The sequence below is a fragment of the Narcine bancroftii genome, chromosome 5 (genome assembly GCF_036971445.1).
Source record: "Narcine bancroftii isolate sNarBan1 chromosome 5, sNarBan1.hap1, whole genome shotgun sequence".
NCBI classification, from domain to species: Eukaryota; Metazoa; Chordata; class Chondrichthyes; order Torpediniformes; family Narcinidae; genus Narcine; species Narcine bancroftii.
The window spans coordinates 200,014,470-200,030,387 of NC_091473.1; the positions used below are offsets into that span (position 1 = coordinate 200,014,470).

Genomic DNA, 15,918 nt, shown 5'->3' on the forward strand with positions numbered 1-15,918 from the left:
ACCCCCATATTGTATATATATTTGGTCCCAAAAATTGGTCTAACTGTTCGGCACATCCCTGGGGATCTTCTATCAGGGAGGTCAGTTCTTTCTTAAAGTTACACACTTCAGTACTGGTCAGGGGCACATTTACGAAACCGAGACCCTCTCTCATGGGAACTTCCCGCAGTGGTCTCATCCAATTGGTTTCTGGCTTATTAGGTCTGGGTTCCTGCTCCCTGGGAAATGAATCAAAGGGTTCTGCCCTTTCTTCCTGAAGAGTCTCACGCTGTTCTGAATTAAAGTTACCTCTCTCTCCTGTCAACAGAGGTGGTAATCGAGTGCTTTGTGAGCAAGTTATCATACCACTACTGCTCTCTTCTCTCTTCTCTAGTGGTGGGGGAGGTGGGGAAGGTGCAGAAGGGTAGGTCATAGGAGGGGAAGGAAAGATAGGAGCCGGCATAGGAGGAACATAGGGTGGAGGGAGGGAATGTAACACATCCCAACCCTGTGATTCAGGGACAAGAGGTTCCTCCTCTCTCTTATCCCTGGATTCTTTCTCATTCAAAACCAGCTGTTCAATGGATCCCTTGAGCCAGCAGGCTGCATATTCCCTGCTCTCAACATTGTCTGGCTGGTTTTGATAGAGCCATAAGTTCAAAGCTTCACACATCCATTCATCCTCGGATCCGAATTTTGGCCAGTACACGGAGCTCCCTTTAACCGGGTATCCCACCCATTCATTACAACAATACCTGACCGTCGTCAGTTTGTCTTTACCGCGGGTCTTTCCTGTGCCCCACTCAGATAACATCATCCCAAGCGGGCTGTACGTAGCTATCTGGTGGTCACGTCCTGTGTCAGGACTCTCATCTCTACTGCCCGCTATTCCCATACTTAGGAACAAGTAAAATACTCTCACCGAGTTCTGGCAGTACTGCTCTAGCGCGCGTCCTTCCGCCGTTTGTTCTCAATGCCTCTTCTCGGATATCACTCGCTTCTTCCACTGACCAGCCACCCGTCGCCCGTGAGTCCAGCTGAATCAGCCGGGGTGCACCTACTCTCGTCGTCGGGGTACTCTGTCAGTGGAGGGAGTGTGATCCCGGACGATCCCCCATTTGTTAGAAATTAAAGTACCTTTAAAGAAATTGCTCGAGACAAAAATTGAGAACAAAGAACATTTATTACTACAACAATGCAAAGTTGGGTGCTTCCCCTTACCCTGGGAATACACACACATACTGGGGCTCACCCAACTTTTATACAGTTGATTTCAGTATCAGAGTGCCCTCCCCCTTACATTCTTCTGCCCCCTGGATGGGTTTGGCATAGGCAATCCTTCCTGCCTACGTGCAGTTTCAGTACACTTGGAGGACCAGGGGGTATCCTGTGGGTGCCCCATCATGTCATTGTCCTTATTCACACCTTCCTGATTCTCTGGGCTACAGTCTCTTGATATGCAGAGTTGACTCATTCTATCTAGGGTTGGCTAATTTCATATGTATAAATCTGTGTATGGTTAGCTAATTAGAAATGTATGACTTGGTACTTCTGTCCAGGGCTAGGAGACCCTTATCTGATCCAGACTACCTCAACTTCCTACATTCTATTGTACCTTACCATTCCTTATCTTAGTCCTATGGTCTTGTCACAAAGACTAGAAGATTCTTATGTTAATCGTGCTGACTCTGCTTTCCTGCATCCTAAGCCCCAAGCTTATCCTGTTTGAACTGGTTTCAGCCATTTTACTGATGAACTTTAGTTTCTTCCATGTTCATAATTTTAGGTCAATTTTCCCATCTCTCACAGTACAAACAAGAGAAAAAGGCTGGACCCACATTCAAAGAATTAAACCAGCTACCGAACCACAGAATCACGACGGTCAAACTCAACCCTCCACCTGGCGTGCAGTGTCTCATCCTTCTGACCTGAAAGTGACACTACACCGTGAAAAAGTGCCGTAATGTTGTTTTTACCATTTATTGTATTGTTTAATTGTTGCTTCTCCATTTCTGGGACATCACTTAATTACTCACAATGTATTAAGTCCTCCTGGGATAGGGGCAGCAGAGGTCACAATTATTTTCCTTTAGAATGTAGACAGGGAATAGATTTAATGTATAGTCATAGTGGGGTATGGGTTAACAAGGGATTCCAATACGGACCAGGGGAACTGAACAGCTTTAGTGGAGTACATCGAATTTGTATCTTAGCCTCTACAGGTATTAAAAAGAGTTTTAAAGAGATAACAGAAAGAAGATAGTGGGACAATGACACAGAATGTTAGTCAGGATTGTACACGTAGCAGAGATAGAGTGAATACATATGCTAATGTACACAGACAGGCTGCAACTCACAAGTTCAATGATACCCATGCTAATGTTAGCAGACAAGCTGCAACACACAATTAAATCACAAGAAACAATCCCCCCAGCTCGGTCTCTTTTCATCACAAACACCACCCCGTGAAGGGGAGCACCAGTTACAAACAACGTGAGCTGCTACAGTACTCTAAAGCTGCTTGGCATTTCAATATCAGACTCCAGACATCCTTCGGAGATCGGTGGCCCTGGGGTTCAGGGCTGAAGAGGAACGGCAGATACGAGCCACAATTCAATGGAACCGCCTGACTCTCGACTATTCGTTCGCTGCTGAAGGCAGCATTTCTCAGAGACTTCTACAGGACAATGCTTACAACAGTCGGGTGGTTAAAGACACTGCTTCAGGACTTCGACAAGAATCTGCCCATGCCCATGTTCAGTCTTGGCAACCTTGGACTGATGTGGGATGGACTAGACTTTTTACTGAAAACTGGAGCCTGATACTCACAACCTTTATAGCAGCTGGACTCGCTACTCTGACCTTTATGGTGCTCCCCTGCCTAAAGACTTGGCTGCAGTTTTTAATTCATCGAACCCCTCGTCAGAACACTATACCCCAAAGAAAGTATGTTTCCCTAACTCTATCCAACGACACAGAGACTGCAATTCGGTTATTGACCAGCTGGGTAAAACAACACCTTACACTTTACAGCATCAGTAATACTGATCTAAAAGAAAAGTGAGGAAGGGGGGGTGGTGGATCAGTCACACTGAGACCAGTAACCAAAGATCAGTAACATTGATCATGGTGAAAGATCAGTATTACTGATCTAAAAGAAAAGTGAGGATTGTGAGAGATGGGAAAACTGATCTAAAATTATGAACATGAAGGAAACTAAAATTCATACATCAGTTAATGGCTGTAACCAGTACAAACAGGATGATCTTGGGGATTAGGATGTAGGAAAGCAGAGTCAGCACGATTAACATAAGAATCTTCTACTCTTTGTGACAAGAGCCACCATAAGACTAAGATAAGGAGTGGTAAGGAACAATAGAATGTAGGAAGTTGAGGTAGTCTGGATCAGATAAGGGTCTCCTAGCCCTGGACAGAAGTACCAAGTCCTACATATCTAATTAGCTAACCTTACACAGATTTATACATATGAAATTAGCCAACCCTAGACAGGATAAGCCAACTCTGCATATCAAGAGACTGTAGCCCCGAGAATCAGGAAGGTGTGAATAAGGACAATAACATGAAGGGACACCGACAGGATACCCCCTGGTCCTCCAAGTATACTGAAATTGCACGTAGGCAGGCAGGATTGCCTAATGCCAAACCTCTCCAGCAGGAGGCAGAAGAATGTAAGGGGGAGGGTATTCCTATACTGAAATCAACTGTATAAAAGTTGGGTGAGCCTCAGTATATGTGTGTATTCCCAGGGTAAGGGGAAGCACCCAACTTTGCATTGTTGTTAAAATAAATGTTCTTTGTTCTCAATTTTTTTCTCGAGCAATTTCTTTAAAGGTACTTCTATTTCTAACACCATCATGTCATTGTCCTTATTCACAAACCTGCCTTTGTTCTTATTCACACCTTCCCGACTCTCAGGGCTACAAACTTCTTATATGCAGAACTTGCTAATTCTGTCTAAGGCTAGAAGACCCTTATCTTATTCAGACTAACTCTACTTCCTACATTCTAATATCTATCCTTATCCTATTCATACTGGCTTTATTCATTATACATATATCCATACTAGTTTCCTCATCTTTCATATTTTCATATTAGCTTTACTCATCTCTCACAATCCTCACTTTTCTTTTAGCTACGCTTCGTGAATTCTCAACTGGAATGTATTACTTGTAAACTTGATCTTTTTCCCAGCGGGTCAGTAAACGAACTGCAGTCTCAGCATCATCAGACAGAATTTGGGAAACATACATCCTTTGGGTTATAGTGATCTGACGAGGGGTCTGTTGAATTAAATACTGCGCACAAGTCTTTAGGCAGGGGATCACCATAATGGCCAGAATAGCAACTCCAGCTGCTATAAGGGCTATGGGTATCAGACTCCAGTTACCAATAAAAAGTCTAGTCCATCCCACACTGGACCAAGGTTGCCCTGTCTGAACCTGGGCATGGGAAGATTTTCGAACTCCTGAAGAAGTGTCTTTAACCGCCTGACCATTGTGAGCATTGTCATTAACCAGTCTTTCACAAACGCTGCCTTCAGCAGCCAACGAGTAATCGAGAGCCAGGCAGTTTTGTTGAACTGTGGCTCATATCTGTCGTCTTTCTTCAGCCCATAAATTCAGGGCCATCGCTGTCTGTTCGGTGATTATCTCCAAGGCTGCCTGGAGTCTGATTAAACGATTTAAATGCCTAGCAGCTGTGGTGTTCTGGAGCAGCTTATGTCGTTTACAGCTGGAACTCCCCTTACCGAGGTGGTGCCTAACATTCCGAATGTCTGTGTGACCCAAAGGATGATTTACAGGAGACCAAATTGGGGAGGGGTGTTTCTTGTCACTGGACCTGTGAGTTGCAGCTTGTCTGCGAACATTAGCATAAGTATCACTGAACCTGTGAGTTGAGCTGCAGTCTGTGAACATTAGCATATGTATTCACTCTATCTCTGCTACATGTACAATCCTGACTAACATTCTGTCTGTCATTGACCCACCATCTTCTTTATGCTATCTCTTTAAAACTCCTATTTTTAATACCTGTAGAGGCCGAAATACAAATCAAATCTACTGCCCTAGGGCCGTTCTGTTCCCCTGGTCCATGTTGGGATCCTATATTAACCCATACTAAATAAGGTACCCCACTATGACTATACTCTATACCTGCGCCCTGTTTGCATTCTAAAGGTAAATAATTGTCACCTCTGCTGCCCCTATTCCAAATTGTTCCATTTTGAACAATTTGGTGATTTCCCAAGAATTGGGAACCAACAAGTAAACAAAACAGTAAATGGTAAAAACATTGCAGCACTTTTTCCCGGCATAGTGTAACTTTCAGATCAGAAGGATGAAGGACTGCACACCAGGTGGAGGGTAGATTATCAATGTCATTAGTCTGTGCTTCAGCAGCTCGTTTAATTCGTTGGTTGTGCGCTCCATCCCTTTTCTTTCGTTCGCACGGCAGTGTCTGTTATTAAAAGTACACAATAGGGCCATCCCAGACAGGTTTTAGTTGGTGATCTTGCCATGCTTTTACATATACCCAATCACCAGGTTTAATAAAAAGAATAGGATGCTCCAGGGGTGGGTTTTGAACTAATAAACCCTTCTGTCTTAATTAACTGCCAATGTATTCCCAGGATTTATTAGTTCACGATCCTGTTTACTTGGTGAAACTCTAATTAAAAGTGAATAGCTGCAATTTAATGCCTTATCTGTTCTTACAATAGTTTCCAAAATCGTTGTGGGGCAAGACACCGTTTACCATAACAATCTGACATTTCTTTGTGTTAGTGTAAATGTTATATGTAGAATTATTGTGAAATGAAACACAAACCATATTTTCATGGGTTTTGAATATATTATACCTTATTAAAACGCAGTTGAAGCTGCTTGTCTGTATGTGACAACCAACCTGCAATTTGTTAGAGTGAGTACATAACAGACATTGCAGCACAAGAGCCCTTGCGAGAGAACTTGAAACATATTCAACCTTTAGTTCTGCCTTAAGTACACAATTAGCCATAATGATTCGGCGAGTGATATTAACTGTATTCTAAATGAATTTATTTTAAAAATAGCCGAGTGGGAATAAGACATGTCTTTGTCACTGCAGACGGCAATGAATTTGACAATTATTTAACGTCGTTATTGTAATTTAAACATTAAATGCCTTGCGCCACAGCCTACAGGAGCTGGCCTTATTTAAAGCAATCTGTAAAACCGGCACCGAAAAACATTTAAAATATGTTCTTATGAAGATTGCACACACAATCATTTAAGTACAGGCTAGTTTCTATTATATTCCACTTAAAGTTCTGCTGCATGAATCCTGGAGCTTGTGGAGTCATTATTGAATCAAGAAATATTGGTGCCATGCCAATCTCTCTGTAACATGCCAATTTTTCCAGTCCTTAAGCCGAGACGTACTGAATAGCATCTGGTACAAGATCTGTGAGCTATTAATGATATTGTTATGCCTATGCACCCAATTGTTCTGAACTATGCCACTAATTTAAATCATATTCCAGCTATTGCAGTACTCACACACCACCATAGACCTGTTTGCAGGTTTATTTCTCCATTAAGCTAAATCCAGTCGCGCAGGGTTTACCTCCATAATTATTTACAATGTAACGACCAGATTTAAATATAAACCTGATGAATGGGGGGAAAGTTATCATGAATTAAATAACAGCAGCAATACAGAGAAATTGTGCTGAGGCATGAGTTTCACTCCGGAGGAAAATGCACCAGAGAAATGAATGATTACACTTATGGGAATCCCCAGAGGTTTCTTTATTCTCCAGAGGTGGGTGATCTTTAAGCTCACGGACCTTGACTGCTGAATGTGTAGAACAAATGTACTAAACCTATTGAGAGGGCTCCATACCGCTAACTGCAAGACAGGAGCCTGGAGCCTCAGTTTCAAGTGAACAGAATACAATTCATTAGTGCCACAATGCGCTTAAAGGGGCATGCACACTCTCCCTTCAACTGACTGATCCAGCCACTTTACACATCAGATCCTTTCTTTATCTTACATATACTTAAAAAATAAGATGTATAGAACTCACCCTATTTGAGCAAACATTTTTCCATGCAAATGTTATAACATCGCTCAACTCTCACGAACTCCCTATGTAAAATCACGTTTGAATACAATTTATTTCATAAAATGAAATTAACTGGTAGTTAAATTCGCTCATTCTACAGTATTGATAAACGATCATTTATGACATTGACATTTTAGCATGAATTCCAATTAATATTGGAAGTGAGAAGTCGTGATTTATGAAATTATATCTGGTCTCTACTCTCCCACTCCCGGCGCTTCTCCCAACGTCCAGGAGCTGGCACACAGCCCCTAACATTTCCCTGCTGTCCCTCTACAACTTCCTTGACTGCCTGCATCAAAATCTTAGCCTTTCCTTTCTGCTTATCCTCAGACCTCTGGACATATGCCCTTTGTGCGATCTGTAAAAGCTGTGTTATTCCCTGTTCATGCCAATTCTCAGTCTTCTGCAATTTCCTTCTAATGTCTGGGGCTGAGTTTGTAACGAAGCCCGTTAATACCAATTTTTCACCTGCTGGGGATTCTATATCCAGACCCCCATATTGCTGTATGGCCGTACGCAATCTATTCAGAAATACAGAGGGGGTCTCCTCGGGACCTTGGGGAACCTCAAATGCTTTCTTAAAATTCTGTCCCTTTGGAACAGATTCCTTGATTCCTTTTATCTGATTAACCCTATATTCCTCCATTAATGTGCGACCATCATTATTATTCTTACCCCAGTTTGGTTTTGCGAGAGGGAATTTAAGTTCCCCAGGTATCGCCTTTGGTCCCCCTTGGTGTTCCCTATCCCAGACTCTAATCCCTGCCTGGCGAATCATTCCACGTTCATCCAAAGTGAACAGAGCCCTAAAGATTGATGTTAACTCATCCCATGTATATATATTTGGTCCCAAAAATTGATCTAATTGTTCGGCACATCCCTGAGGATCCTCCATCAGGGAGGTCATTTCTCTCTTAAAGTTACGCACCTCCGTACTAGTCAGGGCACATTTACGAAACCGAGACCCCCCTCCCATGGGAACTTCCCGTAGAGGTCTCATCCAGTTAATTTCTGGGTTATAATGTCTAGGTTCCTGCTCTCTGGGAAATGAATCCAAGGGTTCTGCCCTTCCCTCCCGGAGGGTCTCACACTGTTCTGAATCAAAGTCTCCTCCCTCTCTTGTCAATAGAGGTGGTAATCTAGTACTTTGTGAATGGGTCATCATACTTTCTTCTCCTTTCTTTAGCTGTGGGGAGGAGGGGAAGGTGAAGAAGGGTAGAGCATAGGAGAGAGGGGAAAGATATGTGAGAGATGGGAAAATTTTAATGAACATGGAAGAAACTAAAATTCATCAGTTAATGGCTGTAACCAGTACAAACAGGATGAGCTTGGGGATTAGGATGCAGGAAAGCAGAGTCAGCACGATTAACATAAGAATCTTCTTTGTGACAAGAGCCACCATAAGACTAAGAAAAGGAATGGTAAGGTACAATAGAATGTAGGAAGTTGAGGTAGTCTGGTTCAGATAAGGGTCTCCTAGCCCAAGACAGAAGTACCAAGTCCTACATATCTAATTAGCTAACCTTACACAGATTTATACATATGAAATTAGCCAACCCTAGATAGGATGAGCCAACTCTGCATACCAAGAGACTGTAGCCCCTAGAATCAGAAAGGTGTGGATAAGGACAATGACATGATGGGACACCCACAGGATACCCCCTGGTCCTCCAAGTGTACTGAAACTGCATGTAGGCAGGAAGGATTGCCTATGCCAAACCCATCCAGGGGGCAGAAGAATGTAAGGGGGAGGGTATTCCTATACTGAAATCAACTGGGTGAGCCCCAGTATATGTGTGTATTCCCAGGGTAAGGGGAAGCACCCAACTTTGCATTGTTGCTGTAATAAATGTTCTTTGTTCTCAATTTTTGTCTCGAGCAATTTCTTTAAAGGTACTTCTATTTCTAACAGATAGGAGCCGGCATAGGAGGAGCATAAGGTGGAGGTAGGGAATGTAACACATCCCATTCTTGTGTTTCAGGGACAAAAGGTTCCTTATCCTTCTTGTCCTTACATTCCTTTTCATTCAAAACCAGTTGATCAAACGATCCACTTAGCCAGCAGGCTGCATATTCTCTGCTCTCAAGATTATCTCTTTGGTTTTGATAGAGCCAGATGTTTAATGTCCAGTCCTCCTCGGATCCGAACTTTGGCCAATATACCGAATTTCCTTTTATCGGGCTTTTAACCCGTTCCAGACAGCAATACCTGACCATGGTCTTTCCCATGGGTTTTCCATGCACCCCAATCAAATAGCATTAATCCTAATGGACTTTGCTTAGTTATTTGATTGTCCCGTCCTTCCTTAGGACTATTTCCCTTGCTTCTCACACCTCCCATACTAACAGGTAAGTAAAATTCCTCTTACCGGAATTGTCGGACTCTGGCTTTACCTTACTCTTAATTTAGTCTATGTGTGGTCTGAGTCCAGCGTGTTCTTTGAATGAAGTGATAGGAGAAGGTATTCGGTTCAACAGTCAATTTATTACACAGTACAAGAATAAAGCTTAACAGAGCTCTGGATCAGTCGTTAGTTCATAGGTCACCTGCACAGTGAGCTATTCCCCAAGACTGACCCCTATTGTCCAGTTGGCTCAGTTTATATAGATCAACCTTATCATACAGAACAAAAGTTGTCTTCCTTTGCTAGATCTTTTTGCATAAGGGTTATCACAAGTCATCTCCTGTTTTGCAGATATCTGGGGTGTAGCGCTCCCATCTTAATCCTCCAAGCCAGACTATCCTGTTGTTTTGATCAGAAATTAGTTCATCCCCAGATATTTCTAATCACCATTCTGTTCCTGTCTGGCCAATTTTTGATGTTCTCTTTAACACCTCCTCATGCCTTAATCTTCCTCCTAGACTGGTTTTCCATTCCCTTTGTTTCTTGCAGGCATTCTTTGTTCTGGTCTGGCCTGTGTCTCCTGTGCTACTCAACATCTCCTTCAGTTTGAACATTCCTCCTAAATCGTTTTATGCATTTCCTCTCCTTGTATTTTGGGAGCAGACATTTTTGCTCAGCCAACTTTGCTCCATGCTGTGATTGCCACTCAATCACATTCCTCTTTTTCCCTGAACCATGAAGTAAAAATAAAATTATTAATTAATCATTTCTTTCATAATGTTTTAACCCCTAGATTCCAACAGTCCCCCTTTTGGTCTCATGAAACTGAGACCAACCAGCTGTTACCTTATTCGGCCGAGACCTCAGGAGTTATTACCAGGATTGGCATTTCTGACCCCTTATAGTCATTATACTCTTGGGAGGGCAGTAGGGACAAATACATGCCTTGGGGTCTGGTGCAAACACTTCGTACAGTGGTTTTCTTCCCCAGCCCCTTCAAGGGCTCGGAACACCAGTACCCATAGTCCCCACATAGTATACATCACAGCTCCCTTCATTGTTTTGATGCCAATAAATTGATTATACCGTCAACCACTGATATACAGTCACCGTAGTCCAATAATCTCTTTAAAAAGGGACGTGTTAAGTGTTCTTAGTCCGTGGTTTCTTCACAGAGTCCCAGTCATCTCCGTTCGAATCTTTTCCAGTGTCCGTGTTGGTGGGTCCGTTGCTGTTCACTGACTCCAATGATACCACGTCTCGCCTTTTCCCTGTAGTTGAACCACGTGGGACGTTCTTTCCACCACTCTGTAGGGCCCTGTCCACCTGGGCTCTGAATACTTTCTCTTGATCACCTTTAGCAGAACCCACTCCGCAACTGATGGTATCGGGGTTTCACCTTTTCATTCGGTACTTGTAACCTGTTGTGAAAAAGCTGATACCAGAGCTGTTAATAAAACTTACATCTCATTGGACTTGCCTCTTCCTTCGTGGCCTGAATTCCGGCACCAGGTCCCGGAAACTGGTGCCCCATTTGCAGTTCATACGGAGTAAATCCTGTCACATAACTTACTGAACTCTTTATTGACATCAATGCCAGGGGCAGCGCATCCACCCAATTTAATTTGGTCTGTGCCTGCACTTTCCTGATCTTACCTTTTATTGTTTGGTTCATTCTCTCCACTTTTCCTTGGGATTGTGGATGATACACAGTTCCAAAGGCATGTTTTAACCCCAACATCGCTTCTACCTCTTGTAAATCTTTACTCTTAAAATGACTTCCATTATCGGACCTAATTTTTCTAGGAAATCTGTATCTCGGAATATACTGCTTGATCAGGAACTTACATACTGTCCTTGCATCTTCTCTTTTGGCAGGGATTGCCTCCGGCCACCCTGTGAACACATCTACTGCTACTAAGAGGTATTGATAGCCACTTACCCTCTCAATCATGTCCGTATAATCAAGTACAATTTCCTGCCCTGGTAACTTAAGTAACGGGAACTGTCCTTCATGTGGCTTTACAGTTGCCTTGACATTGAAAGTTATACATACCTCACACTCTCTAATATGGTTCTCCACCATCGCCGGCAGGAAGGGGTGCCACCAATGTATCAACTACCTTATCATCTGCTTCTTTCCACAGTGTGTTAGCCCATGCACCTCCTCGAGGAGGGGTTTCATGAGTCCAGATGGTAAAACTGGCCTCCCGTCTATCGATCTCCATAGTCCTTGATCCTCGGTTGCCCCCCTTTCCTCCCACACCATCCTTTCCTGAGGTGATGCCTTTGCTTGTTCCTGTATTATTACATCTACCCTACACAGTGGTAATAAGTCATGTTCTGTTCTGTCTGCCTGTATCATTGGGTTAACTTAAGGTGAAGGGATACTGGAATGTGAGGAGTCAAGCAAGTGCCAATTAAGAATAAAGTATTATGGGTTAACTTAAGGTGAAGGGATACTGGAATGTGAGGAGTCAAGCAAGTGCTCATTAGAGATGAAGTATTATGGGTTAAATCAGGGTGAAGGGATGCTGGAATGAGAGGAAGGGTTGTAAAAGTGTAATAAACTAAGGATCTTCAAAACAGGATAACAAGTAGATAGCTTTAGCAAGTCTTAGGGATTGATTAATGAGTGAAGAACAAAGACATGATACTTCTCTGGCTAACAAGTTTGCAGGAAGACACATAAACTGATGAGAAGTTAGAATCCATGTGGGCAGAATTACCTAATGCTAAACCAATCCAGGAGGCAGAAGAATGTTGGGGTGAAGGTATCTCTGTACTGAAATGAAATGTACAAAGGTTGGGTCAGTCCCAGTATCTGTGTGTATTCCCAGGGTAAGGGGAAGCACCCAACTTTGCATTGTTGTAATAGTATAATAAAAGTTCTTTGTTCTCAATTTTTGTCTCGAGCAAATTCTGTGAAGGTACTTCTGTTTCTCACATTGACAAGGGATGTTCCCATCCCTCAGAGAGTCTAAACTTCAGCAGTAGGACCACAGGCTCATATACCCCAAAAACAATTAATCATGCACCCACTCCCTCTAACATTTGTCAGTCAAAATCAAAGCTGAACATACTATTCTACAATTTAGAAGAGTGATTATTATGGAACCAGGATGCTATGATTTCCTGTTTTATCTCGTAGATACAAAGACTCATTAAAACTTCTTGAGCAAGACAGGTTGTGACCAATTCGTCAATTTCAGCGTGTCGTATTTGACAACTGCTTTCCCTGGGCCTCACAGTGGAATTCCATTTCAAAGTGTATCTTCAGATAAATCCCCATGGCTGAGTTTAATTACATCTGCTAGTTCTGAAAGTAAGGTGACCTAAGTGTGGCCCCAGTGTCGTCAGTTTCACATAAGCAAACAAGCATCTGAGCACATGGTTTTAATCCTCCATTACAGGACCTTGCAGAGAAATTCCCATTTGATGTAGGGGAGAAGAACCAAGGGAGTTGGTTACAAAATGATTGGGGCTGGCATTAGGAGAATCCCTTCCGTGCAGGGGCCGGCATCAGTCTGGGAGAAGCTGGAACAAAGGCAGGTGGACACCAACTCAAATTCTTATTAAAAATATTAAATTTAGATATCAGGCCATTTCAGCCCATGTCCAATTGACCTACATCCCCAGTAGATTTCAGGAAAACTGTGGGACTGTGGAGAAATTGCCTCAAACGTGACTGAATGAGTAAAAAATTTGAAATCAACATCCTTGTGAATTATGAGAGGCTGGAGGAGAGGGGGCTGAGGGTGACAGGACCTTATGGAGATTTATAAAATCACCAAGGGCACGGAGAAAGTAGTCAGTCATCATCTTTTCCCTAGGGGAGGGGAATCTAAAACTAGAGGGTGGAGATTTAAGGCAAGAGGGGCAAGATTTACAACAGTCCCAAGAGGACCATTCAAATAATCCAAACTAAAGCCCAAGACCAGCCCTCAATATTCAACAGACAACACATCAGATGTTCAAGGTCCAGTCATTTATTTGGCATGTGCCAAGTACATTAAACTGCAGGACAGTTACAGGGGCCATTAAGATCAGCTGGACAGGCACGCAATGGTGGACACAGTCCGACCCTGGTTGGAATGACAGGGATGTGGGATCAGATCAGGAACAGAATCTGTCTCACTTGTGGACACGCTGGTGCTTCAACAGACTCGCTGACAGGGTGAAGCTCTTGCCACACTCGTGGCAGGTGAAGGGCCTTTTAGCTGTGTGGACCCGCTGGTGGGTCAGCAGGCTGGCAGTCTGGGTGAACCCCATGCCACACTCAGTGCAGATGAAGGGCCTCTCCCCAGTGTGGACCCTCTGGTGGGTGATCAAGTTGGATCTCTGGGTAAACCCCTTGCCACACTCAGTGCAGTTGAAGGGCCTCTCCCTGGTGTGGACCCACCGGTGTAACTCAAGGCTGTACAACCTGGTAAAGGCCTTCTCACACACGGGGCAGGTGAAGGGCTTCTCCCCCGTGTGGATCCGCTGGTGTCTCAGAAGGTGGCAGGACCGGACGAACCCCTTCCCACACTCGGAGCAGATGAATGGCCTCTCCCCGGTGTGGACCCGTTGGTGTCTCAGCAGGCTGGACGTCTGGGTGAAGTCCTTGCCGCAGTCGGGACAGTTGAAGGGCCTCTCCCCGGTGTGGACCCGCTGGTGTTTCATTAACTCATTCGACTTTCTAAAGTTCTTCTTGCAAACGGAGCATTGAAACGGCTTCATTGCTGTGGAGAACGAGTGTGTGACCAGGGGATAAATCAATGCAGTCCTGCCCTGGGGCCCACAACGCTCGCTCAGCCAAATGGGCGCTCCCGGAGAACTGTGCCGCACCGAGACCGGGATCCGGGGAGAAGCGTCTTCTAGCCGGGCGTTGCAGGCCCCGGGAGCCCCCCGTCCCGGCGCCGAATCACCCTCAGTCCCCAACCAGTGGCGGGGCGGCGCGGAGGATCATAATTGTTACACACACCCGGATGACGTCATGACGTTACTCCCGCCCTTACAGCTGATTGACAGGAGCAGCATCCAACAGCGTGCGGGCGTCAATCAAAGAAACAGTAGCAACTGGAACCTGGAGCGAATAGACGGAAATGCGGGAGAAATTCATGCTGCGTCCACGGGGAGTGAAGGGAACCACCGTTACGGAACATTCTCTGTCTTACCCTCCTCTGTCTTCTTCCCTCCATCCCCATCCCCTTCCATTCTGGTCTCTACCCTCGCCCTGTGAGAAGTACCTTCGCGTTCACAAAATATGCTCAAGACAAAAGTTGAGAACAAAGAACATTTATTTATATTTACAACATTGCAAGATTGGGTACTCTCCACTTACCTCGGGAAAGTACCCCGAGGGCGGGAAGCCTCTTTGTTTCTATACAATTTTCACTTCACCTCCCCTTACATTTGTCTTACGTTTATCCTTCTTGGATTGTGTTATGGATAGAGAACTTGAGTTAAAAAAGGTTTAAGTTAAAATGTGATGATTAGTCATAAAAGGAGAAGCAAGAGTAGACAGGGGGCTAACCACAAGAGTTTAGCTGGAAAATGTTACAACAGACTTGCAACAGATTTAACTACAGAGAGACATGCAGGAGCCAAAGATTGATAAAGAGTGAAAAACAGGATTTGGTGTGGGCAGAGGTCATGAATGATCGTGGTGTTCGTGACTAACATGATACTAAACAAGTACAAGTGTAATCAGGATGATTCTGCAAAAACTAACCAATTAAAGCAGTGTAGTGGAGATGCCGAAGGACAAGCAAATTGTATAAAAAACAACGCACTGTATGTATCGGGGCTCGACTTGGCGAGAAGCCGGTTGAGTCCAACTCTGCAGACTTGTGAATAAAGCTTGTCGTGTCACCGATCTTAAAGAGACTCATTTGTGAGAATTTGTGTTTCTGACAGATTGGTTTGGCACTTTTCCCTATTCGTCTGACTCTTGACTGACTCCAACTTTCTCTTATCCCGTGCTCACACCTCCTTTCCCCACCCCCTATTAAACAAGCTCTTTCTGTGTATGTGCATATTTCTATGTCTGCTTGAATTCCTCTGTTATCTTGTTTACTTTGTTCTGCTGTTTTTCATGCACCATTTTACACAAAGAACATTTTAGCTTTTTTCTTGCTTTTTCTTTCTACCTTCTATAACTGTTTCAGAACTCCTACCATTAAAATAATAACTGTTTCTAAACTCCTACAATTAAAATAATAACTGTTTCTAAACTCCTACAATCCACCCCTTCAAAAGAGCTAAACGTTCAAACCTGTCTAAATAATAGAGGTATCTTTTTCCCATAGTTTCAGAAGGTTCTCTGCCGCTTCAGCAAAATCCTGTTGTTGCAGAACCATAATGGGACTGATGTGTCAAACGGCTCGTCTAACCAAACACTGGAGGCAAGAAAGGATGCAAGGGATCAGTATTAAGGCAAGAAGTATAAAGGCAATGAAGATAAGTGCTGAATGTATCCAT

General features: G+C 43.7%; 1 protein-coding gene across 1 annotated transcript in view; it reads right to left on the bottom strand.

Moving 5' to 3' along the window:
* LOC138765457 (zinc finger protein 850-like) overlaps positions 1-14,263 on the bottom strand; it is a 68,320-nt gene extending 54,057 nt beyond the window's left edge. Inside the window, exons 1-3 of the mRNA XM_069942497.1 lie at positions 13,592-14,263; positions 4,388-4,487; positions 2,528-2,656 (exon numbers count right to left, since the gene is read on the bottom strand). Coding sequence (XP_069798598.1) covers positions 2,528-2,656; positions 4,388-4,487; positions 13,592-14,175 — 813 coding nt within the window. The 5' untranslated portion in view covers positions 14,176-14,263. The remainder of the gene's footprint in view (positions 1-2,527; positions 2,657-4,387; positions 4,488-13,591) is intronic.
* Between the last annotated feature and the right edge of the window lie 1,655 nt (positions 14,264-15,918).